This window comes from Pyxicephalus adspersus, chromosome Z (assembly GCF_032062135.1).
Source record: "Pyxicephalus adspersus chromosome Z, UCB_Pads_2.0, whole genome shotgun sequence".
Lineage (NCBI taxonomy): Eukaryota > Metazoa > Chordata > Amphibia > Anura > Pyxicephalidae > Pyxicephalus > Pyxicephalus adspersus.
The window spans coordinates 10,127,373-10,142,573 of record NC_092871.1 but is presented as its reverse complement, the minus strand read 5'-3'; the positions used below and the strand labels follow the sequence as shown (position 1 = coordinate 10,142,573).

Below are 15,201 nucleotides of genomic sequence, written 5' to 3'. Positions count from 1 at the left end.
TAAGGAAGAAGTTTGGTAATTCCCCCTATTCCTTAAATTTCAGGAGTCAAGCTTTAACCTGACAAGTACAGCAGAATCACATTCTGCAGTGCACAGCTGGTAGAGGTATCAGGTGCGCATTGTGTCTCTGGTTCGGGTTTAAAGATTTGTTGTCTGAGTCCCTATGAGTGTCACTGCACCCTGCAATGTAGAGCATCCTTCTCTGGATGATTGTAAAATTCACATTGGCCTCAGAATGAAATAAATCTTCACACTGCAACACATAGGGCTGTATTTATAAATCAGAGAATCTGACATTCCCTCAAACATTACCTCCTGGGAATCAATGACTACCATTGAAACACATGGATTTGGAAGAATCCCACGAGGGAATGTTTGAGGGAATGTCAGATTCCCTGCTTTATAAATACATCTCATTACATAGATACAATATAATAGCACAGTCAAGATCAGCGTTCACTTTATTATTTTTATTCTTGCAGGAAATGTCACATTTGCACAAGAAAAGAAAGGAAGCAAGCCAACCCCTCTCCCCGATCACGAAGCTTCTATCAGCGTACAGTAAGTAGGGGATTGATGGTCAGATGTCCGAGTTGTCGTTTATTATACAGCCATTGGGTTTGTAATATTCACAGCAAGTTTGTAAATTGTAATGAGTGCAAGGATAGTAACTGAAATCTGATAGTATGCTTTGGGTAGCACAGATGTATTTATTTCAGAGCCTGATATGATTGACAGTCAGTGTATTCACCAATTAAATGCAACATCCAAACCTGCAGGAACTGAAATAATTAATCTAAAATTAAAGGAGATCCAGTTTGATTGAGAAGTTTTTCAGATTCATACATACAGTGTAAAGCTACCTACATAGTGGTACCTAATAGTAACCTGAGATAAACGGTAGTGCTCATCTCCGGCAAAAATCTGAAGTGTACAGAGGTCCCCTGACATCGTTCATCAATCCATTATAGTAGAATGATAAACAACTGATTGGGAACAACCACTCCTAAAGAGCAGAGCACAGTGTGGTGCAGCTAGTTCCTCCTCCCGCCTCTTGTTCATCATCTAAAGTCAGACGTCTGCATGAGACTGAAGGCTTCTAGTTTTGTTCACCTCCCTGGAAAGCCCATTGGTACTTTGTGTCCCATTTGGAGATCGTATCCATTAGCTTTAAGCCGTCAAACAGCTTAGAAGACACCAGTGGCCAGGTGAATCATTAAGATTTGTTTAGGTGTCACATTACACCATATGGAATGTACTATTGTAAAATACAATTGTAAAACAAGCTTGTAAGTGATCTACTTTCACCTGCAACCCAGATCTTTACCATGTTATACATTTTTTCTACCACTAGATATTCTCAATCATTTCCTTTAAGCCCAGGTCATACTGAACCCACCCCAGCCTGAGACTGGATAGTGATAGGAGAAGCAGCACAGTGATGAACTCTTTGCTTCTCTTCTTATCAGCACACAATGTTATTGCTTATTCCTTGCTTCTTCTTCTCGCACTCAAGCTGTACTGTACAGAGACTGTAAGAAGCTGATACCAGCTAAAGTTTAGGTACTGATTGTTTTTAAAAAAATATCTATTAATGATTACAGAGCTGCATTAATTTGAGTGCTTTATATCTGCTTGAAGTTGATAAAGAAAGTCGGACCCAGCCATTTTTTTTAATTTTTGAATGGTGTAGGTTAGATGAGTACCATTTGTATGGGTTTTTTTTTTCCACCTATGACTCTATTGCAGAGATTTTCCCCAACTTCCTGTCCATGCTTGGATTAGGGATAAGGTTTTCACAGGAAGGCACAGTCAACGTTAGGATAACATTTACAATAACAATATCAATATTCAATAAACAATACCCATATCAAAATTTCTACCCTTTCCTCAAATCTAATAAAATGTAGTTTTGTCTATATCCCCATTGGATAAATTTCCGAACACTTCCTGTCCAGGCAGGTGTAAGGGGAAATCTTCCTTATAATGATACAAATGGCAATAAAAGCCTGACAGGTTCTCTACCCTTCTTTTTTGTTTTATAGAAATAAAAGATTTTCCTGGACTGGACTTTCTTGTAATATTGGCTGCTAGGATTTCTAAAATATCTGAGTTTTATTTAGCAATGATCCTGTGTTTGTCTGGTTTATTCTGTATCCATCTCTTGAACAATTTCCTCAATCAGCTCGTACTGAGTTACAGTTTCCTTCAGCACTGGTGTTGTTCCTGGAGCATAGCGATAAGATTGAAATCTGGAAATAGAGAAGGAAAGATAATATCAGGAACAGGGGAGACATTTGTGTCGTATTTACTGGAAAAATAGCAAGCTTAAAAATGAGTCAGATTTCATCAGAGTACACGGGACACACCTAGCACACCCTGCTCCTGCTTGTACTCCCCTCACCTTTTTTTTTTACCAGAGATACCAAGCTGTCAAAATGACAGCCGGAACTTGCTGAGTGAATGTAACAGCCGGGCCAAGCTTCTGAGATACAAAGTTACATTATTAATTCTATTATTGTTACTTTATATCCATTTCATTCATATGTCTGCACTACTCACCTATCTCTGTTCTATTACAGGGCGCCGCCATCTTTTTTCTTCATGATCCTTGGCCATCTTAGGCTACGTACAAACATCAGTTGATTCTTGTCCAATAATCCTCTGATATATGACAAGAATGTGGTGTTTGTACAGCACTCGTCCAACGTTGTTCATGGATCCGTCCTGGTGGATCAAGGAACGATGAAAGATAGTAATACAAGTGAAGGCGAGAGAGCGCAGCGGGGTGCCGCTCAGTTGTTCTCCCCCTCCCCTCTCCATTGAGCAGAACGGTGCTGAATGTACAACGCTCGTTCATGCATCGTGCAGTCTTTTATTGTTGGAAACGATCACGAAAGATCCTTTCCAACAATAATTATTGAACGTGTGTATGCAGGCTTATTTGGCCATAATAGGATGACATAAATCCTGTGCAGGCACACTGGAGTTCATTCATTATTGGCACATACAAGGCATGTCGGGAATACCAGGTGTCCCTGGCATCCAACACTGAGCTGAGCATGTGCAGCTCAGCAAAATTTGACAGCAGGGCCGTGCTCAGGTAGATAAGATCAGTTATTGTAGGAGGATGACCTGTCCCTTTTCTGCAATACCCACCAGCCTAAATCACAAATATGGAGAGTGTGACTTTAGTTTCCCTATAAACAATCTTACACAAAATCATCATTTGCTTTACAGTTGCTTTGTAATACAAATGTCTTTAAAAAGTTTGTCAGCCTTTCTCAACTTTTTTTACCCCTGACGAACCCTGGAAATATTTTCAGGTTGCCTATTAAAAACATAAAAGGTCAGTGGAAAAAAATGCATTGCATTGGTGGTCGGTGGGAGGAATTCTCCCTTATAGAGAGTTAAAAAGGGATTTGGTGTCAAGCTTAAACATGCAGTTAGGTTAATTGGCTTCCCCCAATATTAACCTTAGACTGTAGTAAAGACATATGACTATGGTAGGGACATTTGATTGTGAGCTCCTTTGGGAGACAGCTAGTGACATGATTATCGACTTTGTACAGCGCTGCATAATATGTTGGCACTATAAAAACAATGTGTAATATTAATAATAATGCTAATGACTCTGCCAAGGGGTATTGTCCATGAAACTTTGAGGTCTCCATCACATGGGAGGTCAATCTGCCAAAGCACAAGGGAGCTCTAGGAACCTCTGGAGGAACTTTAAGGTTCTGCAGAACCATGGTGGAGAATAATCTAGAGTAACACTAAGAACTGTGAATCTGACAGAGGAGATTTTATGGTCACATTACCTCTTTCCTTTGGTCTCTGTTTCAGTGTATGGTCTCAGTACTTGTCCTCCTTCTTGTGTAATCACACACAGATCCACTCCGCTTCCAGAGCCAAGGTCACAAGTAATGCCGGCCGTTATGGCTTCCATGACCAGCTTCTTTCCCTCTTCCTCCTGAGACAGATGAAAGAAAAATGTTATTTCTCTTACCTACATAGTATCAATATTTTGCATTCCACACATTGGCCTTGATTTAATAAAGCTCTCCATGGCTGGAGAGGATACACTTTCATCAGTGAAACTGGGTGATCCAGAAAACCTGGAATGGATCTGGACCAGGATTCAAAACTTTGCTAGCAAATAGCAAATTACTTTAAAGAAATAAATTCCAGGTTTTCTGGATCACCCAGCTTCACTGCTGATAGTATATCCACTCCAGCCTTGAAGAGCTTTATTAAATGTGGCCCATAGTCTCATCTTGAGACCAGAAGAGCCTCAACCATTGGCTTCAAATGGCTATAAATATTACAAAATTGTGCAATCTCTGTTCAATATCCTTTAGATTTACCATAAGGACCTACCTGAATAATCCATTGAATCCAAATCCAGTAGATCCCAGCACTACATAACTTGGTAGATCCAAGAAAGTTTGAACCTTTACATTGTAACGTATTTGGCCAGGTTTGAAATGATGATAAACAAGACAATTTTTTATTTTAACAAATAAAAAACAAAAAAACATTCCATGTAAAAATTAATTGGGAGCAACAAATAAAAAAAATGTCGAGACATGGCAGAATGGTAGTGTAAGTGGCTAGCACTTTTCCCTCCAGCACTGGGATCTCATGGTAACATCTAAGCCTAGGAGTAATTGATCAAACAAGAGATAATGTGGTATAGGTTTTCTCACTTGTGCTAATGGATATTTAAAGATCTAGCCCTCCCCTTGGTGCATCAAAAAATGTGTAAAGAAGAGAAACATGGGGGATTTGTGGCTAAACAATTTGAATTAAATTTCATTGGAAAATGTGTACATCAAAATGAACTTATTTACATCATGGTATTGCAGAAATTTTATCTCAACATTCATTAGTGGTATGGAGTTAAAATAATACAACCAGACAGCCAATTGCTATGCAGAGGTTAGAAAATATGACCGTTATTACTGAATTGGTCATAAAAGGTCCTGTAACTCAAAGCGTTTCGCCTAATCAGCTTCAGTAATGTGTTGGACAAAAGTTGTTGTGCCAAGTATTTATAGAAGAATAAAGGATATACTGTGGATTAGATTGTGCCAAGTAGTTATAGAAGAATAAAGGATATACAGTGAATTAGATTATTTTATATGGTTGGAAACTGGATATATGTCTGTCAAGGTGTTAGGAACAAATATTGCCCTCAGTATACCAGCAACTGGGATTGCTTGAGTGGGAACTTTGGTCCAAGATAGTTGCAATACTGGTAGTATGATTCCAAATCTACAGCATACAAGGACGAAGATTAGACTGCACAGTTTAAACTCATCACACAGTCTTGCAGTAGTATGGTCAAATTCACAACTATTGTGACCAGCCAAAGTCTGATACTTCCTATTCTAAATAGTCAGCAAGGCTGCTCAACAACATGATAGGCCAATAGGCAACTGTTAAGGTTGAGAAGTAGCTATTTAATCTATAAAGTATCTGGCTTTGCCTTTCAGGAATTTTCTATTGTAGCTGGGCATAGTTCTCTAAAAAATATATACTCGTTAATTAGTTGTTAATAAATTGTCTCCTAACTTCACTACCCCTGATAAGGGTCTACACAAGGGTCTAAAATAATTAAAAATTTCATCTACTAGCATAGCATTCACTCATGTCAGTTAGTTAAATTAGCAGCATACATCTGGCTTTATTGCTAGTTATAAATTAACTATTAAAATCTATTAACTATTATTATTATTATCCATCTGATCCAGATGGGCCAGAAAAACTGCAGATGAGTTTCCATCTCAGCTCCAACCCTCTGACACAGTCTGGAAATAATTAACCAGGGTTATACCAAATCAGTGCCATATTCTTCATATCCTTCTACAGCCATTCCGGTCTTCAAGGAACCTCTTCTAATATTCCTATATCCCCAGATGACAGTATATTAGTGTGGTGGTCAGTGGACAGATAGCCGAAAAGATCATTGGGGTCACTTAAACTGACCCAAAGTTTTAAACTATTTGTTGCTCAAGGAACCCCCAGCAACCTCTAGCTCAGTATTTTACAAACTTCTTAACATGGGGCACCTACTTGAAATAACTTTTAGGTCTTTAGGGACCCCCTACTATAATTACTATATCCAGAGCTTACAGTAAATTAGTGTGGTGTTCACTGAGAAGAATGGCTCTTACATTGCTGGCCATTGGGAAGAATGTCACCCTTACATATAGACAAGAAGATTGTTGGTGTCACTTAGTCTGACCTGAGAGGTACAAACTGCTCATTGCTCAGTATATGCAGTATATGCTGCAATAAATTCAGAATCTTAGAGAAAATGGTGATATTTCAAAGTCAAAGTTACATTCCTAAACAAAAAGGTGACTACGTGCACCAAAAACAGATTGTGCACTGGTAGACCTGGGCACCATATAAAACCAAAGATATTAAAACCTATCTTGTCTCACAAATACAATACAATATATTGCAGCTTATCAGTCCTTAGGTTGTTGGTTTATTTTTAAATTTTTCTTTCCTTTTAACGTAATATTTTCGCTAGTAACACACTTCCTGTCCTAGACATAGATTGATCATTCAGGGTATTGGAGAGGCGCACTTTACCCCTCTTTGTCTTTGAATTTAGGCACAATCAACAGGAAGTGTTTTTGCATTTATCAAAAAAGAGTTAACCAAACACTTTCAACTGTATATTTAATAAAGTAAAAGGGTGTAAATAGGGGAAGTCTGTTATTAGAGTGGGCTTCTTACCGTCATGTTGGGTTTGAATAGATCTTCCAGTACAGCAATGGCTGCAGCTTGCCCGGATCCTGGAGAGAAGTTAGAAATGTGATGAGGCCTTCACTATGTTATGGTGCATTGAAAAATGTGTGAATATGGCTTATCTAACCTTTTAATGTGCAAAAAAACCTTATAAACCCTGGTTCAATTTTCTCCAACAGGGGAAAATCATTCTTTCCTGATTTCATGAGACATCCAGATGTTCCCTGGACCAACAGTCTCTGTTATCTTTACTTTACCACTTTAATCCCCAGTTATATTCTGTGCTTCTAGAAATCATCCAGCTTTTTCCTAAAGAAATCCATAGAACTTGCAAAAACTTCTTCCTGAGGGAGCCGATTCCAGATTTTCACAGACCTTACAGTGAAGAATCCCTTCCTTCTCTGGAGCCTATATGTATTTTCCTCCAGACGCAAAGAGCGCCCCTTGTTCTTTAATAATTGGGAAGAGAGTTCTCCTTCTTGACCATATTTATTTTTTTAAGGGAAATCATATCCCCCCTTAAACGTCTCTTCTCAAGAAAGAAAAGATTCATTTCAGCTAATCTCTCTCCATAGCTGAGCTCCTCCATTCCTTTTATTCGTTTAGTTGCCTCTCTCCGCACACAATAAAATGTAAGGAAAGCCTGATTGATGGCGATGCAGCAAACATCACTCAATTCAGCTTATTTGAATGAATTAAACCAGAATAAGTGTATGGTAGTGGTAATGAATGATGAAATGTGCATTTTTTGGGACATTATCATACTAGAGGGATCTGAATGGGTCCTTGTAGAAAACAATCTCAAAGCTAAAAAACTATAAACATATACATGAAACTATATACAATACCATATAAAATATATTAGAACAACGGAAATATTGTGCTGTGGCTGTGATTCACATAATGGTCCCTTTTGGTCAATGCAACTCTCACACCACTGGTAATACCTAATATTTGATTGGTTGGGCTCTGTTTTTTTTTTTTTTTTTTTGCAGATATTGTCAATCATTTAGTTTACCTAGAGCCGTGAATGGGGTTTTGTCTGTGGATCCATGAGGGTGGACACTGTAGAGATGGGGGCCATGCACATCCACCCCTCCAGTAATTATCGATGCTCCAATGTGGCCTTGATATCTGGCAAGAGAAAAGAGAAACTCAATGCATATAAAGTGTCCCTGTAATCACAACAAAACACTAATATTGTCCCTATGTATAGGTAAATCACTTGTAAGACCATATCTTTAATTTGAATAGTTTTGAACACTGAATGCATTGCCATACAATTTCCTCTTGGAAATCTGTTATTAAAGCTCTACAAGACTAGAGAAGATAGACTATCATGGGAGAATCTGGGTGATTCTAAAACCTGGAATGGCTCTGGTCCAAGATCAATAGCATTTGCCAACATATAGCAAATTATTTCTTAAAAATCCATTCCAGGTTTTCTGGACCATCCAGGTTCTCCAATGATAGCTTATTCTTCAGTCTTCTAGAGCTTTGATAACCGTCCCACAGTGCTCTGAGAATTTGTTGTCACGAGTACACAAGAGAAAAAAAGATATAAAACATTAGGTATAATATAAACTGCCTAACTATGCCATCTGCCTTTAGAAATGACCCAATAAGGAGTATTTTAAACTGTACTCTCTCCCCCCTTCCAATTGGTGTCTCACCTGTACAACAGCTGCTTCAGCATCCTATTGGCTGTGCACACTCGTACCTGCCGCCCGGTGGAGAGAGCATGGAGCTCCAGGTTGGAGGAAAGAAGCTGAGTCAGGTATTCTGCATCAGCAGCCACTCCAGCTCCACAACAACTGCAAGTACACAAAAAAAAGGCCAGTGAATGAATGAGCACCTCCATCTACATAAGGGTTTATTGTTCTTGCTACTCAAACATTTCTTGCATGTAGTGTTTCCAAGCTGGGTATAAAATATATATATATTCCATAACCTGGGTGCACAACTGTTACCACTCTGCCTGCAGATTGTCTGTTTAGCAACCTGCAGCATCACTCACCTGCCTTTAGTCGTGAATTTCCATACATGCATCCCCTGCATGTATGCTGAAGCTGTGCACAGCTGAAGGGGATTTCGGAATATGTGCTGCAGCTAATGAGCAGATTGGTTCCTGGATTCAATCCTGTTCTGCTATTGGCTGCTAGCCTTATTTAAACCACTCCAGTTCTAGGCTCTGATGCTCAGCTTGCTTTCTGCTGCTTGTCCAGCAATTTTTTGTCTGTTTGCCCCTGATAGAGAGCCTGGGGGCTGCAACCTGGTGTTCACCCTGTGGCAAAACAGTGCAATGACCAGTAGGGTCATCAACCCATCCACCCTTGATGGGTGCTCTGATGAAGATTGGGAGACAGGCTACGTACACACATTGAATAATTATTGTTGGAAACGATTTTTCACAATCCTTTCTAACAACAAAAGAATGAACAAGTGCTGTACATACAGCCCGTTTTGCTCATTGGAAGGAAGGGAGAAGAATTATAGAGCGGCACCCGGCTGCACCCCCTCCTCTTCACTTGTATTACGAACGTGCGTGGATCAGTCAGGACGGATTCATGAAGGACGTTGGATGAGCACTGTACACATGCCAGATTCTCGTCCGATAACTGCCCTAAGGCGATTATCGGACGAGAATGATCTGACGTGTGTATGTAGCCTTAGATTTTGCGCCCCATGTAACCCTGTGTCACCTGCAGGGGGGCATAGCCATAAAAACCCTGCATATGTTATTAAGTCATACCTTTCATTTATTTGACAAATGTAACAAAATTACCCCAGCAATAATCACCGTGCCTGCATGGAAGAACTGTGACAACTTACCCTTCCCTGTACACATGTCCTGACCCAATCCTTCATATACGTTTAACAAACATTACCCACCAATCCAAAAAATCACATACCTATCGTCTACTAATTTAAGCCTCTATGGACATTACACATCTTTTTCTTTCTGCTGTGACAGGTAAAGGGCAAAGCAGCAACCTCCGTCTGTGCATGCAAATTTGGCACCAGTGGCACACAAGAAGGTGGGCCATTTCCTAGCAATGAGACGCTATAACCAGCCATTGCTTCCACCGGCCATAGGGTAACTTGGAAAACTGTGATAGCTCTTTGCTGCCATTAGTGAGATACACAGGAACACAGGACAAAGGTGCTTTGGGGAACAGTGGGGGTTTGGTAATAATTGACGGCCTACATCACTTATGCCCCAAAATAGCCCAATCTTGTACAATTCTAAGGGTTCATCTCTTCTCCAGCTTCAGAAGATGGCCCCAGTGAGGTCTCTGAGAACCTTCTTGAGCAGAAATACCAAGCAGTTAATAAATGCTAAGCAACAAGGGGTAAACTTAGCAGTTGTCGGATTCAGGTAAATATAAATTTGGGATGAGGTATGGTGGAATGTGATGCCACAATCATTATGCAGTGCAATTTCTGCCATGAAAAAAAAAAATCACAATGAAATAGCCTGGCCCATAACAGTCACATGGCATGCTATGCTTATAATTACAATCTGTTCTGGTACAACTATGACATTCCAGCTTTGCTGGTGAGCTACAAGTTTCATGGGCCTAAGTAACTTTTCTGCAGTGTACCAGAAGCAGAAATGTTGCTCACTAATAATCATTGCCATGATAGGGGGTATCCTTTGCATTACCCCCAAGTGTACTAAAGGTCTATCAGAGGATAATATCCTGCCCTACTCCACCCAAAAATTATTTCTAATACATTGAGGTAACATAATTCTTACTATATATTGTCAGTGATGTAGTGAATCTTGGCACAGTTCTTATCCGCCACTACCATGTCGTCAGTGGCCCTCCTATCCGCTCCCAGAATGATTCCATCCTGAAAAGGTTAAAAAACAGTAAACTCTAAAGTAAAACCAATTCATTGACAGTCTCACACAGTATGAGAACTCCTATGTGAGGGGTCCTACCTTGAACACGAGCCCTGCGATGGTGGTCCCTGTCTTGCGTGCTTTGGGGGGGCTCAGACCATGGCTTGCACAGTGAGCCTCTAAGTTGGTATTTCTGAGAATTAAAGAAAAGTAAAAAAAAAAAAAAGTGAGTCATACCCTTAATTATTTGGGCCTGATTTATTAAAGCTCTCCTAGGCTGGAGATGAAACACTTTCATCAGTAAAGCTGAGTGATCCAGCAAGCCTGGAATGGATTTCTTCAAAGTAATTTGCTACGTGCTGGAAATTGTTTTAAATCCTGGACCAGACCCATTGCAGATTTGCTGGAAGTGTATCCTCTCCAGCCTTGGAGAGCTAATAAATTAGGACCTTTGTGTTACATTTTCCAAGAAAGTCATTTGTAAGTGTCTACAATTCAATATTTTTACATGAAAGTTGAATTATCATTTCATATCAGTATAGTATCATATCCAGATCTGCAGGTGCTTCCTTCTGTCCAATGTGCTTCTTTGATCTGTGATATATGAAACCCATCATGTCTAGGTTTCCTTTATGTTGTGTTTTAAAAAAAAGTGGTTAAAAAAGTTCTTTTCTTCCAAAAAAGGGCCAACTAAGGATGGACAAATATATTTGGTTCTAAATGTTGGCCGTCGGGGACATAGGCAATATATAGATTATAGTCCTTGAAGTCAAATAGAGTCAATTTTTGCAGAAGCAACATCTGCTGGTGTATTTTGTAAAAGAAAAACAAATGTTGGCTAGCTAGTGCGTTGGTATGAAAGTGAAAGTATTTGTCCTTAGTAATAAACGTTGCATTTTGTAGGCCTGAAATCACTACAAAAATGGCCTGATTTTTTAAAGCTCTCCAAGACTGAATAAGATAGACTATTATGGCAGAACCTGAGTGATCCAACAAACCTGAAATGGATCCAGTCAAATGGTTTTTAAGACATTACTTTCAGGTATGCTGGATTACTCAGGTTCTCCCATGATAGTCTATCTTGTCCAGACTTTAATAAATCAGGCCGATTATACCAGAACCAGTGCAATAAAGAGGCCCTTATGTCAGAAATTGCTCCTTGTTAGATGGACAGCTCTGCAATGACTCCAAATACTGCCTCTTTCTTTCATTCTACATTATGCTGTGCAGTGACTCTGTTGCAATGAATTCACTATTTGGTCTCACGTGGTGGAAACTTCAACCAGGGGTGATCCATTCTTCTAGATGTATCAAACTGAAAACTGAAGAGTCAGTTTAGTTTCAGATCGAACTTTTCTCTTTCCCTATTAGCTCCATTGTTGAGGTTTGTTGGGGTTGTCGTGGAGTGACCCCCAAATTATCCAAGTGACTGTTCTCACTTTGATAAATGGTTATACAATTTTTATGAAATTGGTTCAGGAATTGTCTGTGCCTTGTCCATGGCCAAAAACAAAAATGCTCATTCAACCAGTGAACAGAGACTGGGTCAAAAGCCAACTGAATGCACTCCATGCCAAATTCCTGCTGTTATCACACCCTGATCCATCCCTCCACAGCCAGATAGCTGTTCACAGTGTATGGTGTGTTAGGTTGTGTTACTGACAACTGTTGGCTTGTGTGTGGCTATTCTAAAGTTATCTCACCTCTACCATTAGATGAATATGGGCTGCTTTTGGCAGTGCTGGTTGACATCCAGATCATTTTTTGTTACCTAAGGATTCATCATACACCCCTAAACAGTTAAAAAAGCACTCAAACCCCATCTTTTCAAACTCGCCTACCTGTCTTCTGTTTCCTAAACCCTCACTACTTCCCACCATTAAATATCTCCCCTCCTATTGTATGCTGCTTCCCCCACCTCTTAGATTGTAAGCTCTTCGGGCAGGGTCCTCTTCTCCACCCGTATCACTGTTTGTATCTGTCTGTGATTTGCAACCCTTATTTATTGTACAATGCTATGTAATATGTTGGTGCTATATAAATACTGTATAATAATATTAATAAACGTCACATACAAAAAGCAGAAAGTCAAGCAGCAGGATTTTTTGTTTTTTTGGCTAATAGTCACTGCTGGGAATTGATCTGTCCCAGGGGTGTCTGCTGAGCGCATGGACATGCCATGTATAGCTGGGGTCAGGGAATCAGTTACTGAGTTACTTTATGTCTATATATTTTTTTGTAAAATAATAATAATAATAATAATAAAGCCAAACACAGCACATACATAAAAAATTGAGCTTGTGTCTTTGTTTTTTATGGGCAAGACATAAACTGGTTGGATGGGAAAATCTGGTTGAATCTACCAAAGTCTTGCTGATTGAACTCAGGGATTGGTGGAGCCTTGGTTGCCTGTTCACGCTTGGTCTTTGGACCCATAAAGGAGAGACATAATGACTTACCAAGGTGAAAACAATTACAATCTGGCAAGGATTTATCTTATTACCCCAATGAAAATGGGCATGATTCCCGCAGACATTAGACCTTCCTGTATCAGGCAAAACCACCACCAGGCATACTTTTCTAATTGTGGGGTCTGATCCTGTCTGTTAGTACGCATGGATTCGAAATTTACAGAGACCTTACAAACTTGTAACATATTGCTGAAAAAATAAGAAATACTTATGTTCATGGTGCAGCATTTAAAGGAGCCTTTATATATCCCAACCTATATAGACCAGAATCTCGAAAATACAGTCATGTCTAGGGGGCTCCACCCGGTTTGATATCCATTTACAACCAATTTGGGTGAGAATGGAAATTCTATCAAACATTATATCAGTTATGTGTATATATTTATCAACCAAGTCCCCTTGCATCCCCAGCAATCTAAAACTTCATCAGGCCTACAAAAATATCACCTATGGATTATATCATATAGGTACAACAATCAGCGTATGGCATGATTTTCATTGTCGATTAAACAGTCCGTTCAGTCACTTTATATATAGATGAATTAGTTTGACCAAAAGTCATATCAAGTGTAGAATCAAAAGAACATTGATCAGTCAGATCGGTAAACTTTGGAGTCGAAATGGCAAGACTTTTCGGGTCAAATTTTAAAGCATGCACACATATGCCAATCTTTAATAATTGAGAGATTGATGATAAATTAAATGAGAGATTGATAGGTGAATATAAAGTGATCAATTTGCTTTTCCATCAATTAAAAAAACGATTGTGGTGTGTTGTAGTAAAATTGTTTACTTCAATTGATCGTCAACTTTTATATCAAATTGATCAAATCATAATCCATGAATTCATAGGTCGTGTCAATCGGCCTGATTTTGCTTGCGTGGCCACTGGCTAACGTGACCCACAGCAATTTGATTTTATTTTATAGGAGTTTAAAGAAATCAGAACAGTGAAAAGAAATCATCGATTGGTTATTGCACTTCTCGTCTAAATAAAATACATTTTTAGGAGTAAGTTGAGGAATTCTTTACCTGAGACAGTTCTCAAAGCTGAATCCTCCTTGTTGGGGTTCGTATCTTGAGAGCGTAGGGAACATCTTGGTAGTATGGGGTGCGGTTTTCTCTATAAAGTTTTCTTTGGTACAGTTACCTGTCGATAACTTCTTTATGTTTTGTAGCTTCTCCCTTAGTTGTTACTAAATCTTTCTAGAATACAATCCTTGGCTTTGTCCCACTTATTGTTGGCTTGAGTCCCCCCCACAAAGCTTCACTTTCTTACCCCGTCTTCTAATTAATGTCCCCTCTTGCCTGTCTCCTCCTGATTTTAGATTTTAATGCTTTCACTTTCACCTTCTTACCATTCACATGATAGACAAATTCACAGTCACACATAGGAGGCAGTGCAGCGTTCAAGCTATCATATCACAAGCTTTGTGTGCTGATTTCACTGATGGGGAACAAACTTTTGTAACTCTTACCATGCCATTTGCAACAATGATTCTCTCTGATGTCTTGGCTGCTCCATGCAAATACCTGCATGCTAAAAGGCCCAATATATAAAACAAGAGACACCAAAGCTGCATATTATTGCTACGTTATTGTCATTTTAACTGTTTGGGGTCAGTTTTGAGATCATAGAACACCTGTACTCATGATAGATTTTTACCCAAGATGATCACCAGCATCAAAATAAAACCTGTAACACATGCCATCCAATCAGATTTACCCTTTTATCCATTTAGATCTTTCTTACCTACAGAAGACAATTGCTGATTGGTTCCAATGGGATCCTGAATTCTGCATAAGGCAAGCAACTCCACAATTATATCACATAGCTGTTTCGATTACTACATTCAGTTGCTAGCAATTTTGTTTCTGAAGCTGGGAGGATCAACAATTAATAGGAAGTCTGTGGATAATATGAGAGCTGCCATTGCTGAACTCAACTTAAAAAATGAATAATTGCTTGAGTGTCTTTTATTATTAGTATAATTTTTATTACTACAGTATTTATATAGCACTAACATATTACACAGCGCTGTACAATGTCCATTGCCATGTCATTAGCTGTCTCTCAAAGGGGCTCACAATCTAATGTCCCTACCATAGTCATAT

At 39.2% G+C, this 15,201-nt stretch overlaps 1 protein-coding gene across 1 annotated transcript; it reads right to left on the bottom strand.

The window, feature by feature from the left end:
* Positions 1-443: 443 nt before the first annotated feature.
* LOC140343443 (proteasome subunit beta type-7-like) lies at positions 444-14,409 on the bottom strand. Its single transcript, XM_072430120.1, has 8 exons — positions 14,119-14,409; positions 10,715-10,808; positions 10,526-10,623; positions 8,439-8,579; positions 7,784-7,899; positions 6,754-6,812; positions 3,822-3,973; positions 444-2,252 (listed from the first exon to the last, which is right to left on the bottom strand). The coding sequence occupies exons 1-8, from the start codon at positions 14,181-14,183 to the stop codon at positions 2,147-2,149; spliced, it is 831 nt and encodes a 276-aa protein (XP_072286221.1). The 5' UTR covers positions 14,184-14,409; the 3' UTR covers positions 444-2,146.
* Positions 14,410-15,201: the final 792 nt, after the last annotated feature.

What these genes read in the sequence shown, in the direction of transcription:
- LOC140343443 (XM_072430120.1), bottom strand. Translation starts at nt 14,183, where the DNA reads ATGTTCCCTACGCTCTCAAGATACGAACCCCAACAAGGAGGATTCAGC. An exon ending in AGCTTTGAGAACTGTCTCAG is followed by an intron (nt 10,809 to 14,118) that starts GTAAAGAATTCC and finishes TTTAATTCTCAG; the next exon opens with AAATACCAACTTAGAGGCTC. An exon ending in TCGCAGGGCTCGTGTTCAAG is followed by an intron (nt 10,624 to 10,714) that starts GTAGGACCCCTC and finishes TAACCTTTTCAG; the next exon opens with GATGGAATCATTCTGGGAGC.